This window comes from Rhineura floridana, chromosome 8 (assembly GCF_030035675.1).
Source record: "Rhineura floridana isolate rRhiFlo1 chromosome 8, rRhiFlo1.hap2, whole genome shotgun sequence".
Taxonomy (NCBI): domain Eukaryota; kingdom Metazoa; phylum Chordata; class Lepidosauria; order Squamata; family Rhineuridae; genus Rhineura; species Rhineura floridana.
The window spans coordinates 86,188,679-86,205,105 of NC_084487.1; the positions used below are offsets into that span (position 1 = coordinate 86,188,679).

At 42.2% G+C, this 16,427-nt stretch overlaps 1 protein-coding gene across 6 annotated transcripts in view; it reads right to left on the reverse strand.

Moving 5' to 3' along the window:
* Positions 1-16,427, reverse strand: part of DOCK4 (dedicator of cytokinesis 4) — a 386,414-nt gene that overhangs the window by 144,055 nt on the left and 225,932 nt on the right. For all 6 annotated transcript variants that reach the window (XM_061640010.1, XM_061640007.1, XM_061640006.1 and 3 more), the window contains 3 exons: positions 12,440-12,632; positions 7,245-7,372; positions 174-308 (listed from right to left, as the gene is read on the reverse strand). In XM_061640010.1, the coding sequence (XP_061495994.1) occupies positions 174-308; positions 7,245-7,372; positions 12,440-12,632 (456 nt within the window). The remainder of the gene's footprint in view (positions 1-173; positions 309-7,244; positions 7,373-12,439; positions 12,633-16,427) is intronic.

The window sequence follows — 16,427 nt, forward strand, 5'->3', positions numbered from 1 at the left end:
GCTCTGGTGCAATTGGATGCTCATTTTCACATTTAAACACACACACATACGCACGCACACACGCACACCACACAGGAACTAGAAGCTCTTTCTTTCATTGATATACATTAAGACACATAAGGGAAAGTGATAAACCAAATCTTCAGTCAAGTTATTTCTGCAGCAACACTTACAGTAACATCCTGAAACTGAAGCCTAGTCGCAGACCCTGCTGGTTGAGGGCGGCTTGTTATCTCCAAGATGGTTCTGAGCAGTACATCTAACAGACTGTTCACAATTACATCTATTTCTTCCAAAACTGACTTTTCCTTTGATTTGTTTGAAAAGGAAGAAGAAATGGACAATACGGGTGGGTATTAATGAAAATAAAATACAGTTTTCTTCAGCCAAATCTTAACAAACTAAATTGCCTTATGAAAGGGAAGAATTTAAATACTTCATCGTGGGTTTATCAACTTCTGAAATATACTATACCAAAAGTAGCATAAGCATTCCACCAACTTTGATATACTTACCATTCTGAATTAACTAAACTGGAAAAAGAGCAAAATTGCCCACGATGAAAACCATCTTCAGACATTCTAAGTGGGTACAATGAATGGAACTGGGAGGGCAATCTCTATGCTTATTATAATGTATGAAGAGAGATATGCAATGTTCCATATTCCTATGTAAATAATTGTTTTGGATGTACTTTGATGGTAAGTGAGGTTTACATTGAGTATGGGAAGCAGTAAGAGTTGAGAGGGGGGAATGATAGTATGGAATGTTGGTGAGTGTTGTGCGGGATTGGCTGGGTGAATATGGAATGACTGATTTATATTTCAAAGACTTTACTCTTTGATAGGGTTTGACACTGGCTGGGATAGAAAGGGCTGGAGGATGTGTGGGTGTGAGGGGGTTGTAGAGGGTTATAGGCAAGTTGATATCAATTGACAATATAGTAAAGACAGTTGAAACTATAATCTTGAAACAACATGATTGAGAACTTGAAAAGTAACCAATCTTGCTTTAGAAATCTGTTAAATAAACTTGTTTGTACTTAAAAACATGCCTGGTTCTTGGCCATCTATTACAAAAGTAAAAGGGGGCAACAGTATCAATGGTGGCAGCAAAGTACAGAGAAAGTAATGGTAGCAGGTCACAGAAGACTATCCAGGGCTGTTATATTTGAGAGCAATAAAGATACACAGGGGAGCTGAGGCTTTTGGGGACCTAACAAGAGCTGAGGGAAATACAGTCCCAAATAGCAGCTTTGTTATAAGGAAAGGTGGAGGAAAGGTAAACCCATATCTCCCCTCTGCTAAAGGTGGAGTGTTGGCAGGGTGGGGCATGACAGGTGGTAGATACCAACCAAAGAAGTCCCCCCCAAACAGTGTGTTTTGTGTGAGAGAAAAAAATAAGCAAGAAAATCTTTAAGGAGTGTGTGGTGAGCTGTGTGATGGTGAAACATGGCAGAGTTTTTGAGTTTGAAGAAGGAAGCTCTGTTGGAGCGTTGTAGGAAGCTGAACCTCCCCTCAGAAGGGAAAACTATGGATAAAATAAAGTTAATGCTGATGCAGTATCTATTAACAAAATGAGCTGGTGTGATAGCAACACCGTCTGAGAGAACCCAAACATCACCCATGAACCCACAGTATTTAGAATGTGAAAGGGAGAAATGGAGGGCAGTAATGCAGCAGAGAGAGAAAGACAGAGAGATTGAGTTGGAGAAAATGAGGAGAGAGGCTGAGGAAAAAGAAAGACAAGAGGTTAGATGGAGAATGGAATTGGAGGAGGGAGAGAGAAGCAACGTGAGGTGGAAATAAAAAGATTAGGAACTGAAAGGGAGAGATTAAGCAATGAGCCAATTTGGTGGGAACAAACAAGAAACCAAGAAAGGGCTAAAGCAGAGAGCTCTAAAATCCCAAAAGTAACTCCCAGAGATCGCCACCCTTATTCTGCAGAAAAGCCTGAAATATTTTTATCCTCTTTTGAGAACACTGCACAAATTTGGGAAATACCAAAGGGGGATTGGATGAAATTTATCCCAAGTTTGGCAACAGCAGAACTGGTGGAAATTTACCACAGCTTTTCCTCAGAACAGCCTATCATTTATGACCAATTATGTGTATAAGAGGTTCAGGCTGGAGCCAGATCATTTCAGGACACAATTTCAGTCTTGTCATTTATAAGCTGGCAAGTCCTATGTAGAGATCTAAGTGCCAGATTAACAGATTTCTTTGGCAAATGGATGTGCAGTGCTAATGCGAACACCAAGAAAAGTATAAGGGATTTAATGATGCTGGATCAATTCCTTTACCAACTTCCCTCAGAAATTCAGTTAATTGTGAGGGATAGAAATGTTCAGGCGGCTGCTGAGTTGTCAGACTGGTTTGCCTTGAACATAGAGGGAGGGTCAGGCAGACTGTTCAGGGAGAACCATTACAAACTCACTGAACACAGTGAGCACAATATGGGTCTGAAAGGAGAACAGTCAAAGCCTAAGGAAAACACAGTTTGCAAACTAAAACCTGTGTCAGTTCAAGCCTGTGTTTAATAGGGATGACCAAAGTGTTTGCTATAAATGTAAAAAGCCTGCTCACCTACAGTATGCTTGTCCAGAGACCTCAATGATATCTAGCACCACAGTTTCAGTATAAATGTGTAAAACTATAGAATCCTCTTCAGAGTCCTCAAAGACAGTTCACTACTGCAAAGTGAGACTTGAGAAAACCAATGAATATGATAATGGCCTGAGGGAGGAAGTTCTTTTAAATGGTACTAAGTACTGGGCTGTCTTCGACCCTGGAACAAAGCCTATGCTGGTTAGAGAAGACCTTATTGCCACCTCAGATTTGGTTTCCAATGAGACCATAAATATTAAAGGAGTCAGGGGGGGTCCAAATAGTATCCCACTGGCTAGAGTGAAAGTTTCTTGGAGGGGCAAGGAGGGAGTTTTTAAGGTTGGAATTAATTCAGAACAGGATGAGCCTGTGATCTTAGACAGAGATACTGTGGGAGCAGGAGAAAAGATATACATAGTCACCAAGGGCAGGGGGCAAAAGGCCAGAGCTGCTCAGGCAGAGTTAGAAACACAGAGCCTGGATGACATTGTATACCATTTGCCCGAGACTGAACCTGCTAGTCTGAATGAACAAATGGTTACTGCTGAGTCTTCTGTGGAGGAAGAAGCAAAATCCAACATGACAGAACTCCCAAAACAAGCCTGCTGTGAAAGCCAAGATTTTAAGCAGGAGGTAGACAGTGACACCAGCTTAAAAACAGGAAGCAGGCCTTAAGTGAGGAAAAATCTTTTTCTGAGCTTATAAAGAGCAAATTGTGAGGGAGAAGGGGTTGTTATATAGATTATGGATGCCTAAGGAGAGATACCAAAACTGTGAGCCAGTAAAGTAGCTAGTGGTTCCTCTGCAATTATTAAGAGAGTCTTGGTAAGGTGGTTTGGCTGAACAGAAAACAACAGCAGTAGATTATGTTTTGGGGTGTTGGCAGGGTGGGGCCATGACAAGATGTTGCCATCAACTCCAGGAAATGGAGTTTTAGGCCCTTCAGAGGCCCACTGTGAATTGTTTGCAACACACTTTGAGGGTAAACTTGCTCGCCTCCGTAGCGGTCTTGATGCCCCATCCATATCTACTGTAGTGCCCAATGAGGTGTCCAATGCAGCGTCTGCTGCAACTTCTTGGGAATGGTTTCAGTTGATGCGGCCTGATGATGTACACAAGGTGCTTGCTATGATGCAGCCAGCAATGTGTCCTCTCGACACTTGCCCTTCTTGGCTTATTAAAGCTTGCCGAGGGGGGTTGACCGAGTGGATCCAGGGTGTGGCCAACACATCATTGCGGGAGTGGCTCCAGCCTCCATGAAAGAGGCGGTGATCTGACCACTCCTGAAAAAGCCCACCCTGGACCCGTTGGTTTGTGACAATTACCGACTAGTTGCAAATACCCCCTTCTTAGGGAAGGTGATTGAGAGGGTTGTGGTGCAGCAATTGCAAGTACTCTTAGATGAATCAGATTAACTTGACTCATTCCAGTCTGGGTTCAGGCCTGGTTATGAGACTGAATCGGCCTTGGTCGCTCTGATGGATAACCTTTATTGAGAGAAGGACAGGGGGAGTGCAACCTGTTACTCTTACTTGATCTCTCAGCAGCTTTTGATACCATTGACCATGGTTCTGGGCTGACTTGGTGAGATAGGTATTGGAAGCACTGTTTTACAGTGGTTCTGATCCTACCTCCAAGGTCGTTTTCAGAGAATAGCATTGGGTGATTGTCTTTCGGCTCTCTGGCAGTTGTGCTGTGGGGTGCCGCCGGGTACCATCCTGTTCCCCCATGCTCTTTAACATCTATATGAAGCCCTTGGGAGTGGTCATCACAAGATTTGGGGTGAGGTGTCAGCAGTATGCTCTATTTCTCTGTAATACCTGAATCAGGAGAGGCCATGCAAGCCCTGGACCACTGCCTGGACTCAGTGGTGGGCTGGATGAGGGCCAATAAACTGAGTCTGAATCCTAGCAAGACAGAGGTGCTCTGGTTTGGTGGTTCCCGAGTTCAGATAATTGGTCAGTTGCCTGCTTTGGATGGGGTTGTACTCCCTCTGAAAGAGCAGGTCTGTAGTCTGGGGGTGCTCCTGGATCCATCTTTGTCACTAGAGACCCAGGTGACCTCAGTGGCTAGGAGTGCCTTTTACCAGTTTCGGCTGGTAAGACAGCTGCAGCCATATCTGGACCAGGATAGTCTGACTACTATTGTCCATGCACTGGTAACCTCTAGGCTCGATTACTGTAATGTGCTCCATGTTGGGCTGCCCTTGAGGTTGGTGTGGAAGCTGCAGCTGGTGGTAAGTACGGCAGCAAGCCTGCTCACTGGGGCAGGGTATCGCCAACATGTCACTCTGCTGCTGAAAGAATTGCACTGGCTGTCCATTTGCTACTGGGCCAAGTTCAAGGTTCTAGTCTTGGTGTACAAAGCCCTATACAGCTTGGGACCAGGATACCTGAAAGGCCATCTTATCCCTTATATACCCAGTCGATCACTGTGCTCTGCAGCTGAGGGCCTCCTGCAGATACCGTCTTATCAGGAGGTCTGTTCTGCACAACATAGGAAATGGACCTTTAGCGCAGCGGCACCTACCCTGTGGAATTCTCTCTCCTTAAATATTAGACAGGCGCCATCTCTGTTATCTTTTTGGCACCTATTGAAGACCTTCCTCTTTCAACAAGCCTTTTAAGTTGAGACCTTATCCCAGTTTGCGTCTGTTGGAATTGCTCTTTAATATGTTTTAACCTTCTTTAAAAACAATATGTTTTTAACCTTTTTTTAAAAAAAAGTTTTCAAAGCTTTTAAATAATTGTGAGCTTCAGGGCTGGGGGCTGGGCAGTAATGATGCAGCCGGCAGTTAGCTGAGCAATAAATCAGTTAAGGCCAGGCAGATAATGGAGGCCGGCTGGCAGAAGAAAGACTTGACAAACTAATCAGTAGCAGTGTCCAAGAGCGTTGTCCAGGTAGGGAAGCAGAGTTCAGAAAGCCAGGGGTCCAGTCCAAAGGTCTAGAGGCTAGCAACAGCATTACACGCGAGGGGTCACAACCGACGTTGTAGTCAGCAGTCTGCTGCAGCCATGAACTGCCTTTTATAACAGACTCCCTAAGCCAGGTGCCCGTGATTAGTCTCCCAGCTGCTCAGAGCTGCTTGTTCTTAAAGACCCGACCTCTTCCTTTGTTGCTGTGCTACTCGCTGGCCTCTCCTTTCTGCAGGGGGGAGGGGAGCCTCCTGTTCATACCCAGAATCCGATTGAGGGGCTTCAGCCAGGTCCTGGACATTGTCCAGCTGGGGAAGAGCCAGAGTTGTGTCCTCAGGGGTTCCACCAGTTCCTTCTCCTGCGTCTGCCAACTCTGCCTCTTCCTCTTCCTCCAAGTCCTCTGAAGGGGCCATCACAATAATGTTTTTAAAGATGTTTTGTTTTAATGTATTTTAAAGTCTTTTTTATGATGTTTTAAAGTGTTTTTAATGCTTTTGCTTGCTGCCCTGGCCTCCTGCTTGGAGAAAGGGCAGGATATAAATCAAATAATAAATAAATAAATGAGATCCTGCAGATACAGCTGTTCTATTGAACATACATATTTCAGGAGCACAGCCTGCTGCCACAATGGTGCTCCCCACATGTTCAGAGGACCTTCTTAGAATGTCTGGATAATGACTATAATGCCATTATTTTCCAGCAAGATTTCAAAAGTACAATGATATGAGATTTATGAAAAGTACATAAAGAGACTTCCCTGCCCCCCCACAACTACACAACCAGAGGAGCATTCATATCTGTGTAACAGAAAAAACTTCTGGTCTTGATAATTTATGAGATCTGCCTAGAACACAATTGATAAACAGCTTACATTCTGCATACATAGATGTTTGCTTGCTGTCACTAAAATCCTCCTTCTCCCTCTTTGTGAGTTGTTAAAGCATGTGAATGGGAATGTCCAATACATGTGAGGCTTCTCTATGTTCATACTTGCACTCTTGGTTGTCTCTGAAATTTTTCTCTCCTTTAATCTAGTGCTGCTTGTGTGTGTGCGGACAACTGTACAGCCCAATGCTCTGTCCCACAAGTACCATGGATCTCTCTATGCTGGAATATAGTTTGCTGTTTTGAGACACACTTAACAGCTCAGATTTCAAGGATTACAAGGAATTATATGTTTGATATTGTCATGTGTTTCTTCAGCTCATTAGCTGAGGATCTATCTACCAATCTTATGTGTTGCCATCTTTATTGTATTCACATAGAAGAATGTGCAACCACTCCAAAACAAACAGAAATACAAGCTGGTGGACAGTCCACTTGTTCTTAAACTATCCACTTTTGTTTAGAAGAAAAAGCAGTGTATCTAGATTGTGGAGATAATTTATGGGTAAAATCTTCACCTCTCTGGTAAAGCAGCCAGGGAGATCTTAGGACCCCCCCCCCATGAATAACAAGTTCCCTTTTTCTTAAAGTATTACAGAGATATATTCCTCTTCTGTTTAAGGTATTCTAAAATTTGTGTTGAATATTTCATTTTTTAAAACATCAGTAACATCCTTAAGCTACTACTGACCTAGTTCAAACACAATTCAAATGAACTCTAACTCAATACCCTTTTCTGCCAGTTTTTCCTATTAGGAGTTAAAGAAATCATAATTGAATACAGAACAATGAGACATACCATTAAACCTCAATTCCATATGATGAAGCTTCTACTTACAGAACTATTTTTCTTGATGAGGCAAAATATGTTGCTTAGGATGCGTGCACATGTGATCAGATCCTTTTGCTCTTGCAGATGCACATAGAGGTGATGCAAAATTACTGGTAGTAGAATATATCGGGACTCTGGAAGAAAAGAAATATACAATAAAGACATTTCCCCCCTTCCTGTCCTTTAAAGTAATTAGAAGAAATTCAGTCATCCTGTCCTTTCAATGGATGGGGTTGTACAGAACAGCACACTATATTACCTCACTTTTTCCCTAAGGAATTAGTTGACCAGAAGTGTCCACATGTGAAAAAGCACTTCCTATATCAAGACCGACCACCTTAGACACATACAAACTCTCTCTCTCATTCTTGTCAACATTCTCTGGATGAAAACATACCCATGTTACTTTGACATGGTAAAAAATAAAACCAAAAATCTGAACATTGGTTTTTGTCTCTAAGCTTTATCCTGATCATTTTCCATTATCTTCAAAATAATGTTTATGACTGCCTGAATTTTGGGCGGGTAGTATATCCAATCTAAGCTAATGAAGAGTCAGGTGTCATAAAACAGCTCTGTCACAGTGCAAAGCCAGCCTGATGCAGTGCCACAGAAAATTAAATGCTATACCCAACAGCTCTACTGTCTCTGCTTCTGCATTAGAAAACACGAAAAACGCCTCAGTGCTATATAAATCTGATTAGCAGGAAAATCTAGCTTTAGAACAGAAAGTTATTCATCACAGAAAGCTTCTTTTGTCTTAAAAGTATGAACAATCTATTTGTTCTGCCTACGAATTCTCTCCATACCACGTTATTTTTCTATTCTCAATAGCAATAATGTTGAAATATTGTAAAGAGTTTATTTTCACCCTCTGAGACAGGGGAGTTTAATTATACTTCAGATCACAGCAAGTCTCAGCTTTACCCCATGACATTATGCTTTTCTTTTCCCAGACCAACATACTTTAGAAAACTGAATGCATTTTTAAAGTTTTTGTAAAGCAGGGCAGGGGCAGGAAAAGGATTCTCCTCCAGTAAGGGCTGAAGGGAATGGGGGGAAAAGGTCAGAGAAAGGACAGATCAGAAATCGGGGGTGGGGGAATCATACGCTAGGCATTAAATAGTGCCTCCAATGACCTTCAGGAACTCAGATGGATATAATTTTTGTCCTTGGGACCAAGAGACTTACAAATGCTACCTTAGCAGTGGAATCACAGAGTGGTTCTCGGCAAGCCATTGTCTTCCTCAGCTTCAGTTTTTTATCTGCCAGGGGTGTGAAAATTCTTCATATGATGGGGGAGATCCATGTGGTTCAGCATGACTGTTTGAAATGCCATCCACATACCTATCTATTATACAGGGTTGTGAGGATAAAACCACCTGATCAGGGGTTAGTCAGTCAGATCCTGTTTCACTCACTGAAGGCCTCTCAAGCTCTGCTGCCTCCCTGCCACTCCCACCCAGTAGTGTAGTGGCAAATTCAGAAATGCAGGGTCCCTTCATGATAGTCAAAGCCATGCCTCCTTTCTTTGTTTTGCTGCTAAGGTTGAGAATCAGATCTTTCTTAATGCTTTCTCCTGCAACAGAAAGGGGAGAGTGCTAACTACTGACAAGAGTCTTCTCAGTGGCTGACTCACCTCCTTCCACTTTTCCACTCTAATTGGCTCCAATCAGAAGGAAAGGACAAGGAAGCATGTTAGAGGACTCTTCCCAGTGGCTAACATGCTCTCCTTTCATGCTGATTGGCTCATAGGATGTTGAAGACATAGGGACCATACTAGGACCCTGTTCCCAAAAACATAAGGAGTCCAAAAAACCCTGAGACCCTGGGTGACTACACCCCTGCCCCCACCTCCCAATTTTGTGCAGGATTATCATGCTCCATTGCCCATGCTCCATCTACTTCTAATTCCTCTCCTATAGGATCTAAGACTACTTTTACACAAGTCCTAACCAATATAGGAATAATGTATGGGAACAAAGCCTTTGTTGACAGGGTCAAAGTCTCTGTTCCTGAATTATTAGATAGTTTTGAAAATGACATTTTTCTAAAGTGTACCATTCTCTTATTCCCTGCCCTACCCCATCTCCACTCCCTATGTGTAAGTTTATACTGTTGCCACTTCGCACTTCCATTGGCACATGCTCCGTCTCACTTTATCCCAATAAATTCTGCTAGATTAAGACCTGGCTAGATTATTTCTCTTGGCCATCTATCAAGACAAAGATGTTGGGGTTCATTTTAGATTATATTGTTGGTTTCACCTTAATCATAACAAGATAGTTTTCAGACGGGATATGAAGAGTGTTCCTAACTAATCAGATTGGCAATAAGCAATGATGGGGAATTTGTGGCTCACAATATGTTGTTGGGCTTCAGCCAGCATGGCCAATGGTTGAGGATGCTAGTAGTTGTACTCCAACAGCATCTGGAGAGCCACTGGTTTTCTACCTCTGCACTAAGCTTTCAGTTGTGCCATAGACATAAAATAAGGTAGCAGGTAAATTTTTATATAAGAATTCATAAGAATATAAGAATTCAGTATATAAGAATTTTTGCATTGCAATTTCATTTTCTAGGTAATCCAAAGCCATGGCTTTCAAAAGTGTGAGCTGTCTTACAATTTATCTTTAATCCCAACTGTGTCTTACTATACTATATTTTTGTAAGAGCTCACAAGTAGCATCATGCTACAAAGCTAGGCTGCCCATGCAATAAGCATGATGCTGCAAGGCTAGGTGAGGCAGCAATGGCGATGGTGGCAGCACATGAGGTGCCTGGAGGCATTGGCATGTGAGATACCCAATGGCAGTGACAGCGGTGGCAGTGTGTGGTTGAGCGAGTGAGCAAATGAGAGGGGCGGAGGCGGCTGTGCTGGATGGGCCTAGCCCTTGGTAGGTGGGAGGCCCATGGGGGGAAGGGGGTGACCTGTGAGGGGAGAGAGGAGGGGCAACCTGTGTGGGGAAAGAGGGAGGGACCCGTGGGGAAGGGGGGCACTAGTGACCCATGAGGGGAGGGGCAGGGGAGCACTGGCAACCTGTGGGGCAGAGAGTCAGGGGGACTAATGGGACTGGAGCAGGAGGGAGAGGGAGCACAGGTGACCCATGGAGGGAATGCTGGCGACAGTAGGCAGGATTAGTGAGTGAAGTGATCAGGGGTCAAGCCCCTAGTATATTATAAAATTAGAAGAAAAGACTGTATGCCTTCAGCTTCTTGTTGTCCAAAATGAAGGTGTTGGGACAAGTGGAGAATATTATCCCACATTTCAAGAGGGTCATGAACATTTCAGCTATTGCCCTATTTTCCTTTATACATGGCAGTATTACCAACTAAGGCTCCAATCAATACACGCTTACTTGGGAGTAAGTCCCATTTAATGTACTGGATTGCAGCCTAAACTGCCTAATGCTCTATTTTCATTAATCATGGTTAAACTCAAGCTACCTTTTCCTTAACTTAGGAAGATTCTCTAAGATAAAGTTGCTTAACTCCTGTCATGATAAAATGTCTTACAAATGTGCATTTTGCACTTTGATAAAAAAATTCAATTGCAAACCAAACGCAGGAACTATTCCACTTCCTGTGTTCATGCAATAAGCATGCAACTACACATTTTACAGGAGGTATTTAAGGCTGTATTCCTATACACACTTACCTGAGAGTAAGCCCCACTGAAAGCAATGGGACTTACTCTGAATAGACATTTTTAGGATTATGCTATAAGAGCATGGCACACGCACAGAAATTACACCGAAAATGTATGTTCTGCAATCTGAAGAGTACACAGCATGTACTCTTTCTTTGCAACATATCAATCATACAGGTCTAAATAGAATTCATATTATTTATTTATTATCAAATGGTGGTATCTGACTAAGATATATCCAGAGTAGAACTACTGAAAACAATGGACTTGTTAGTCATGATTAACTTGTCCACTGATCTCAATAGGTTTACTCTGTGAACGACTTAGAACAGTGGTTTCCAAACTTTTTTTCTTCACAGACCACTTGAAAATTGCCCATGCTCTTGGCGGACCACTTCATTATTTTTCTGCCTCTTGTAGCAATTTTAAAGCAGTGAGTGAGATGCTACATGATTCTTAATTTATATTTTTATTGTTTCTTATTTTCTATATTGTATTTTATTGTATTATAATTTGTATATCATAACATTCAAATTTAATACAATAAACACAACATAAGAAGTATAAGAAGCAATAAACATAAAATTAAAAATCAATATGAGTATTTAATGCAGACAGGGTGCAGACCACCTGAATGAAGCTCATGGACTACTGGTGGTCCACGGATGACAGTTTGGGAACTCCTGATGTCGAAAGCACTCAAAAGTTGTGTCTCACCTTTCCATAAAATATCCAAAGTGGTTTCCGGTCAAGATTAAATGCGCAGTCATAAATAACAACAAAATCTAACATCAATAGAATTATTAGAGCACTCTAAGCATTAAAAGTCTAAAAGGCAGCAAGAGCATAAAAACTTATTAAGGCTGATTCTCATATGACTGATTGCCAGCTTGATTTAGAATAATGAAGGATGAAGAATGTCAGATAATAGTATTGAGTTAAATTATAAATGGATAGGTTCCTGTTTTAGACATTTCTGTAATGAGTGTTATAGGATTTTTTTTAAAAAGATATCGAATATTGTAATGGATCGTGGTATTAGTTTATGTTGTAATCACACTTTGAATGGTGTTCCACTGTTTTATTGTACTGTTGAATGAGTAGCGATGGTCTTTGGCTAAGCAATAAAGATTTGGACATAACATATTAAAAATAAAGCTCCCCTAATGCTTGGTGCAATAAAACCATCTTTACTGCCCAGACTGGGCAGATGGACCTCCCTTGGTACACAATACCAAATTTTGGGCACCACTACGAAGAGTCCCTGTCCGGGGTATCCATCCATTGTTCCTCTGATAGGAGATCTGGAGCAGGGCCTCAGAAAAAGAACAAAACTGTCATGCAAGGTCATATGGAGGAAGGCATTTTTTAAAAAATATGTTCTAATCCCAGGCTGTTTCAGTTTATTATAAATTTCAGTGTAAACCAAAATCTTTTAAATAAAAGTTTATTGTTACCTTTCATGAAATGTGTTTTTGTACCACATTCAGATGACCAGTAAAGGTAAGAGGCCATTTCCAACTATTGACAAATTGTGCGCTTGTCATCATACCTGGATTGGTGTACAGTTGGCTCTCCACTGTTTTTCCAATGCACTGGAGCTTCACAGCTTGAAGGGATTCATCTGCATTTGTGATAAGTGGCAAGCTTCCTAGAGTATCACGAACCAAATTTGCCACCTCTCTCACATCAAAGAGCTTCAGCAGCTCTGAGTATACAGCAGGGAAGGAGGCAAGAAAGATCGCCTAAGGACAACATGAAGAGGGTGGGAATCATAATATGCTATGAACTTGAGTTCTTCATCAAAGAAATGGGAAGAAATTTGGCTATAGGGGCAAGATCTGACATTAATCAATTCTTAAACATACTGAGTTTATTTCCACTGCAGGAACAACCTAGTCTGTAGTTGGAGGAGTTGTCCCTATTTTTTCCCCATAAAATGAGAGGTTGCAAATTGCATTATTGTTAATTCACTAAAAAGCAGGGAGATTGGGCAGCTATAGTGAATGCACCAGGGGAGCAGGAGACCTGAACTCCTCTCTGAGATATTGTACTGCCCTACAAATTTGTCAAAATGCAAACACAATTTGGGTTGGTCTTTCACAGTCCAATCCACTTGCTGTGTAGCTTGCAAGAATTTGGTAACATGTGCCTCTGAGCATATGGGGAGTGGTGGCAACACCTGCTATCTCCAAAGATGAAAAATTATATTTTTCTATGTTTGTTGGTGTTCTACTTACTTTGCTTCTTTCCTGTGTTACTAATGTTTCTATTTTATTAATTTCAAAGCCTTTCTATTGGTCAATGTCATATGATGGTGAAGACAGCCTTTTGTGTTTCAAATTGGAGGTTATGTCCTATTTCTATTTTGGGTCCATTAACAGTTGAATCTGAAACTGCATTTTAATGTAAAATCAGACTGATTACAATATGTTGCTACTTCAGCAAACTCTAGCTATTGGAAAAAAGAGGATGCATGTTTTCAACCTGCTATGTTTAAACCACTTCATTTAAGGCAAGGTGGGCACGGTCAATTAAAAACATAGAGCACACCTAGCATTTTGCTAGAATATATTTCACCTCCCACTGTCTTTCTTGTGCAAAATGAGACACTCCTGAGGTCCACTGGAGACTATTCTGCAGAATAGTCAGTGCCATTATTCCACAATTATTTTGGGAGGTTTTTTAATGTAAATTCTGCAAAGAGTTGCTGTACTTCACATATTCACAGAAATGGAAACAAAATAAAATGATTTGCTATAGGTAACTTCACTAAAATTGCAAAGTAAATCAGACATATTTAAAGTGATCATCTGAACTATATCAACTTGTCTTAATAATGTTGCTTCCTCCCTGCTAAAACAAGATCAGCACAGCACGTCTTCTTTCTATTATTTGGGCTGATTACAGGTGTTGCCACCACTCACTATATGCTCAGAGGCACATGTTAACAAATTCTTCCATGCTACACAGCAAGTGGATTGGACTGTGAAAGACCAACCCAAATTGTGTTTGCATTTTGACAAATTTGTAGGGCAGTCCAGTATCTCAGAGAGGAGATCAGGTCTCCTGCTCCCCTGGTGCATTCACTATAGCTGTCCAATTTCCCTGCTTTTTAAAGTTTGATAGAAATATCTATGGGCTATAGGTACGCTCTTAAACCGTGAGGTTTTTTGCCTATTAGTGAATTTCTCTGCTTTTTAATCTGGGAGGTAAGACATGGGATCCTGTGTAAGTTAGCTGAGAATGGATTGCTCGTTTGCATGCTTATTGAGTTCAGTGGGATTTACTCCCCTGCAATCATGCTTAGGATAGGTGAAACTGACCACAGGGGATGGGGAGGTGGAGGAGGAAGGAGGGGAGGAAGAGCAAAGGGGAGAAGTGGGATGGGAGCAGGCAGGAGGGGGAGGGGAGGAGAAGGACAGGTTTGATCATTTGCATGCTTATTGAGTTCAGTGGGATTTACTCCCATGCAATCATGCTTAAGATAGGTGAAACTGACCACAGGGGATGGGGAGGGAAGGTGGAGGAGGAAAGAGGGGAGGGAGAGCAAAGGGGAGAAGTGGGAGGGGGAGGGGAGGAGAAGGACAGGTTTGATCATTTGCATGTTTGAGTTCAGTGGGATTTACTCTCATGCAATCATGCTTCGGATAGGTAAAACTGACTGGGGGAAAGAGGGAGGGCTGGAGTGGGCAGGGGAGGAGGAAGGAAGAGGGGAGGGGAAGGAGGGGGAAAGCAGGTCTGATCATTTGCATGCTTATCAAGTTCAATGGATTTACTCCTATGCAATCATGGTTAGGATAGGTAAAACTGACCATGGGAAAGGGGGACAGGGAGGAGGAAGGGAAAGGAGCAGATTGGAGGGGGGCAAAGGAAGGGGGAGGGGAGAGGAGGGCAGGTTTGATCATTTGCATGCTTATAGAGTTCAATGGTATTTACTCCAGTGCAATCATGCTTAAGATTGTTAAAACTGACCATGGGGAGGAAGAAGGAGAGAGGGAGGGGGAAAGGAAAGGAGGGGATTGGAAGGGGATGGGGAGGGAGTGGCAAAGAAGGGGGAGGGAAGGGGCAAGAGGGAGAGGATAGGAGGGAAGAGAAGGGAGGGTCAGTTTGATCATCTGCATACTTTTTGAGTTCAATGGGATTTATTTCTGTGCAATCATGTTTGGAAATGGACTGCCTTCAAAACGATCCTGTCTTATGGCGACCCTATGAACAGGGTTTTCATGGTAATCGGTATTCAGAGGTTGTTTTACCATTGCCTTCCTCTGAGGCTGAAAGGCAGTGACTGGCCAAAGGTCATGCAGTGAGCTTCATGTCTGTGTGGGGATTCAAACCCTGGTCTCCCAGGTCGTAGTCCAACACTGACCTGGGGGAGGGGCAGGAAGGGGAGGATATTGGGTGGGTGGGCACTGGACAGAGGGGAAGCCCCTTTCCTTTTCAAAAGGAAAATACTGTGAACAGTATCATTGCTTTTCAGCCTTTCCCCCACCTTTTTATTCTACAGCAGGCACATGCAACCTCCCACCCAAATTTAAACTAAAGCTGTCCCTGGCCACATCCACACCAGGCCTTTAGTTCACTTTGGACAGTCATGGCTTCTCTCAAAGAATCCTGGGAGGTGTAGTTTGTGAAGGGTGCTGAGAGTTGATAGGAGACACCCTGTTCCCCTCACAAACCTTCAATCAGAGTGGCTGACTATTAAACTAGTGTGGCCACTGGAGCTCTGTTAGGGAATAGGAGTCTCCTCTCAGCACCCTTCACAAACTACACTTCCCAGGATTCTTTGGGGGAAGCCATGACTGTCTCAAGTGAAATCAAAGTCTGGTGTGGGTGTGGCCCCTTGATTAGCCAAGCCAAGCAGCTGTGACTCTGGCTTTTAGAACACTGACAGTTGGTTCTTACTGAGCATGCCCGACACTATCATTCAGTTCAATGCAAAATTTCTTAAATTAATTAAAAATCAGCCAGGCATTTTTTTTTTACTTTTAAAGTGCAGAAGATGAAGGTCAGAGTATGGGGCAACGTCAGTATTAGGACTACAGGTACTCTGTGAACATGGCTAATTTTTAATGAATTTCAACAGATTATGAGAACTCTGACAGAAAAAAAGTCCAAAATGCTGTGGGGGGGTTTCTCTCTCTTTTTAGACTTTGAACTCTCTATTCTCTCTGACTGTTTTGCTTATCGTCATGAAAATTTAGAGAGTTGTTAAGCAAGCGTTTCTGAGTTCAGGACTATACGTTTTGTAAAATTTTGTTTTGAAATGATCTTATGGGAAGCATCAGAATGGCATGGGGGTATTTTCAATTTAACATTACAGAATGTGAAAAATCCACGCTGGCTATAGTATACAGCCATTCTCATGGTTGTATAATTAACCACAGTCCTGAATTGAAGACTAGAAGGTGAACAGGACTATGATGAAGATGAATAAGGACTGTACACAAAATAATATCTAATTGCAGAAAATACAAAAAGGTAGACGTAAGAATATTCTTGGAAGACACTGAAGGAAACAATGAACTGATAGCTCTGTT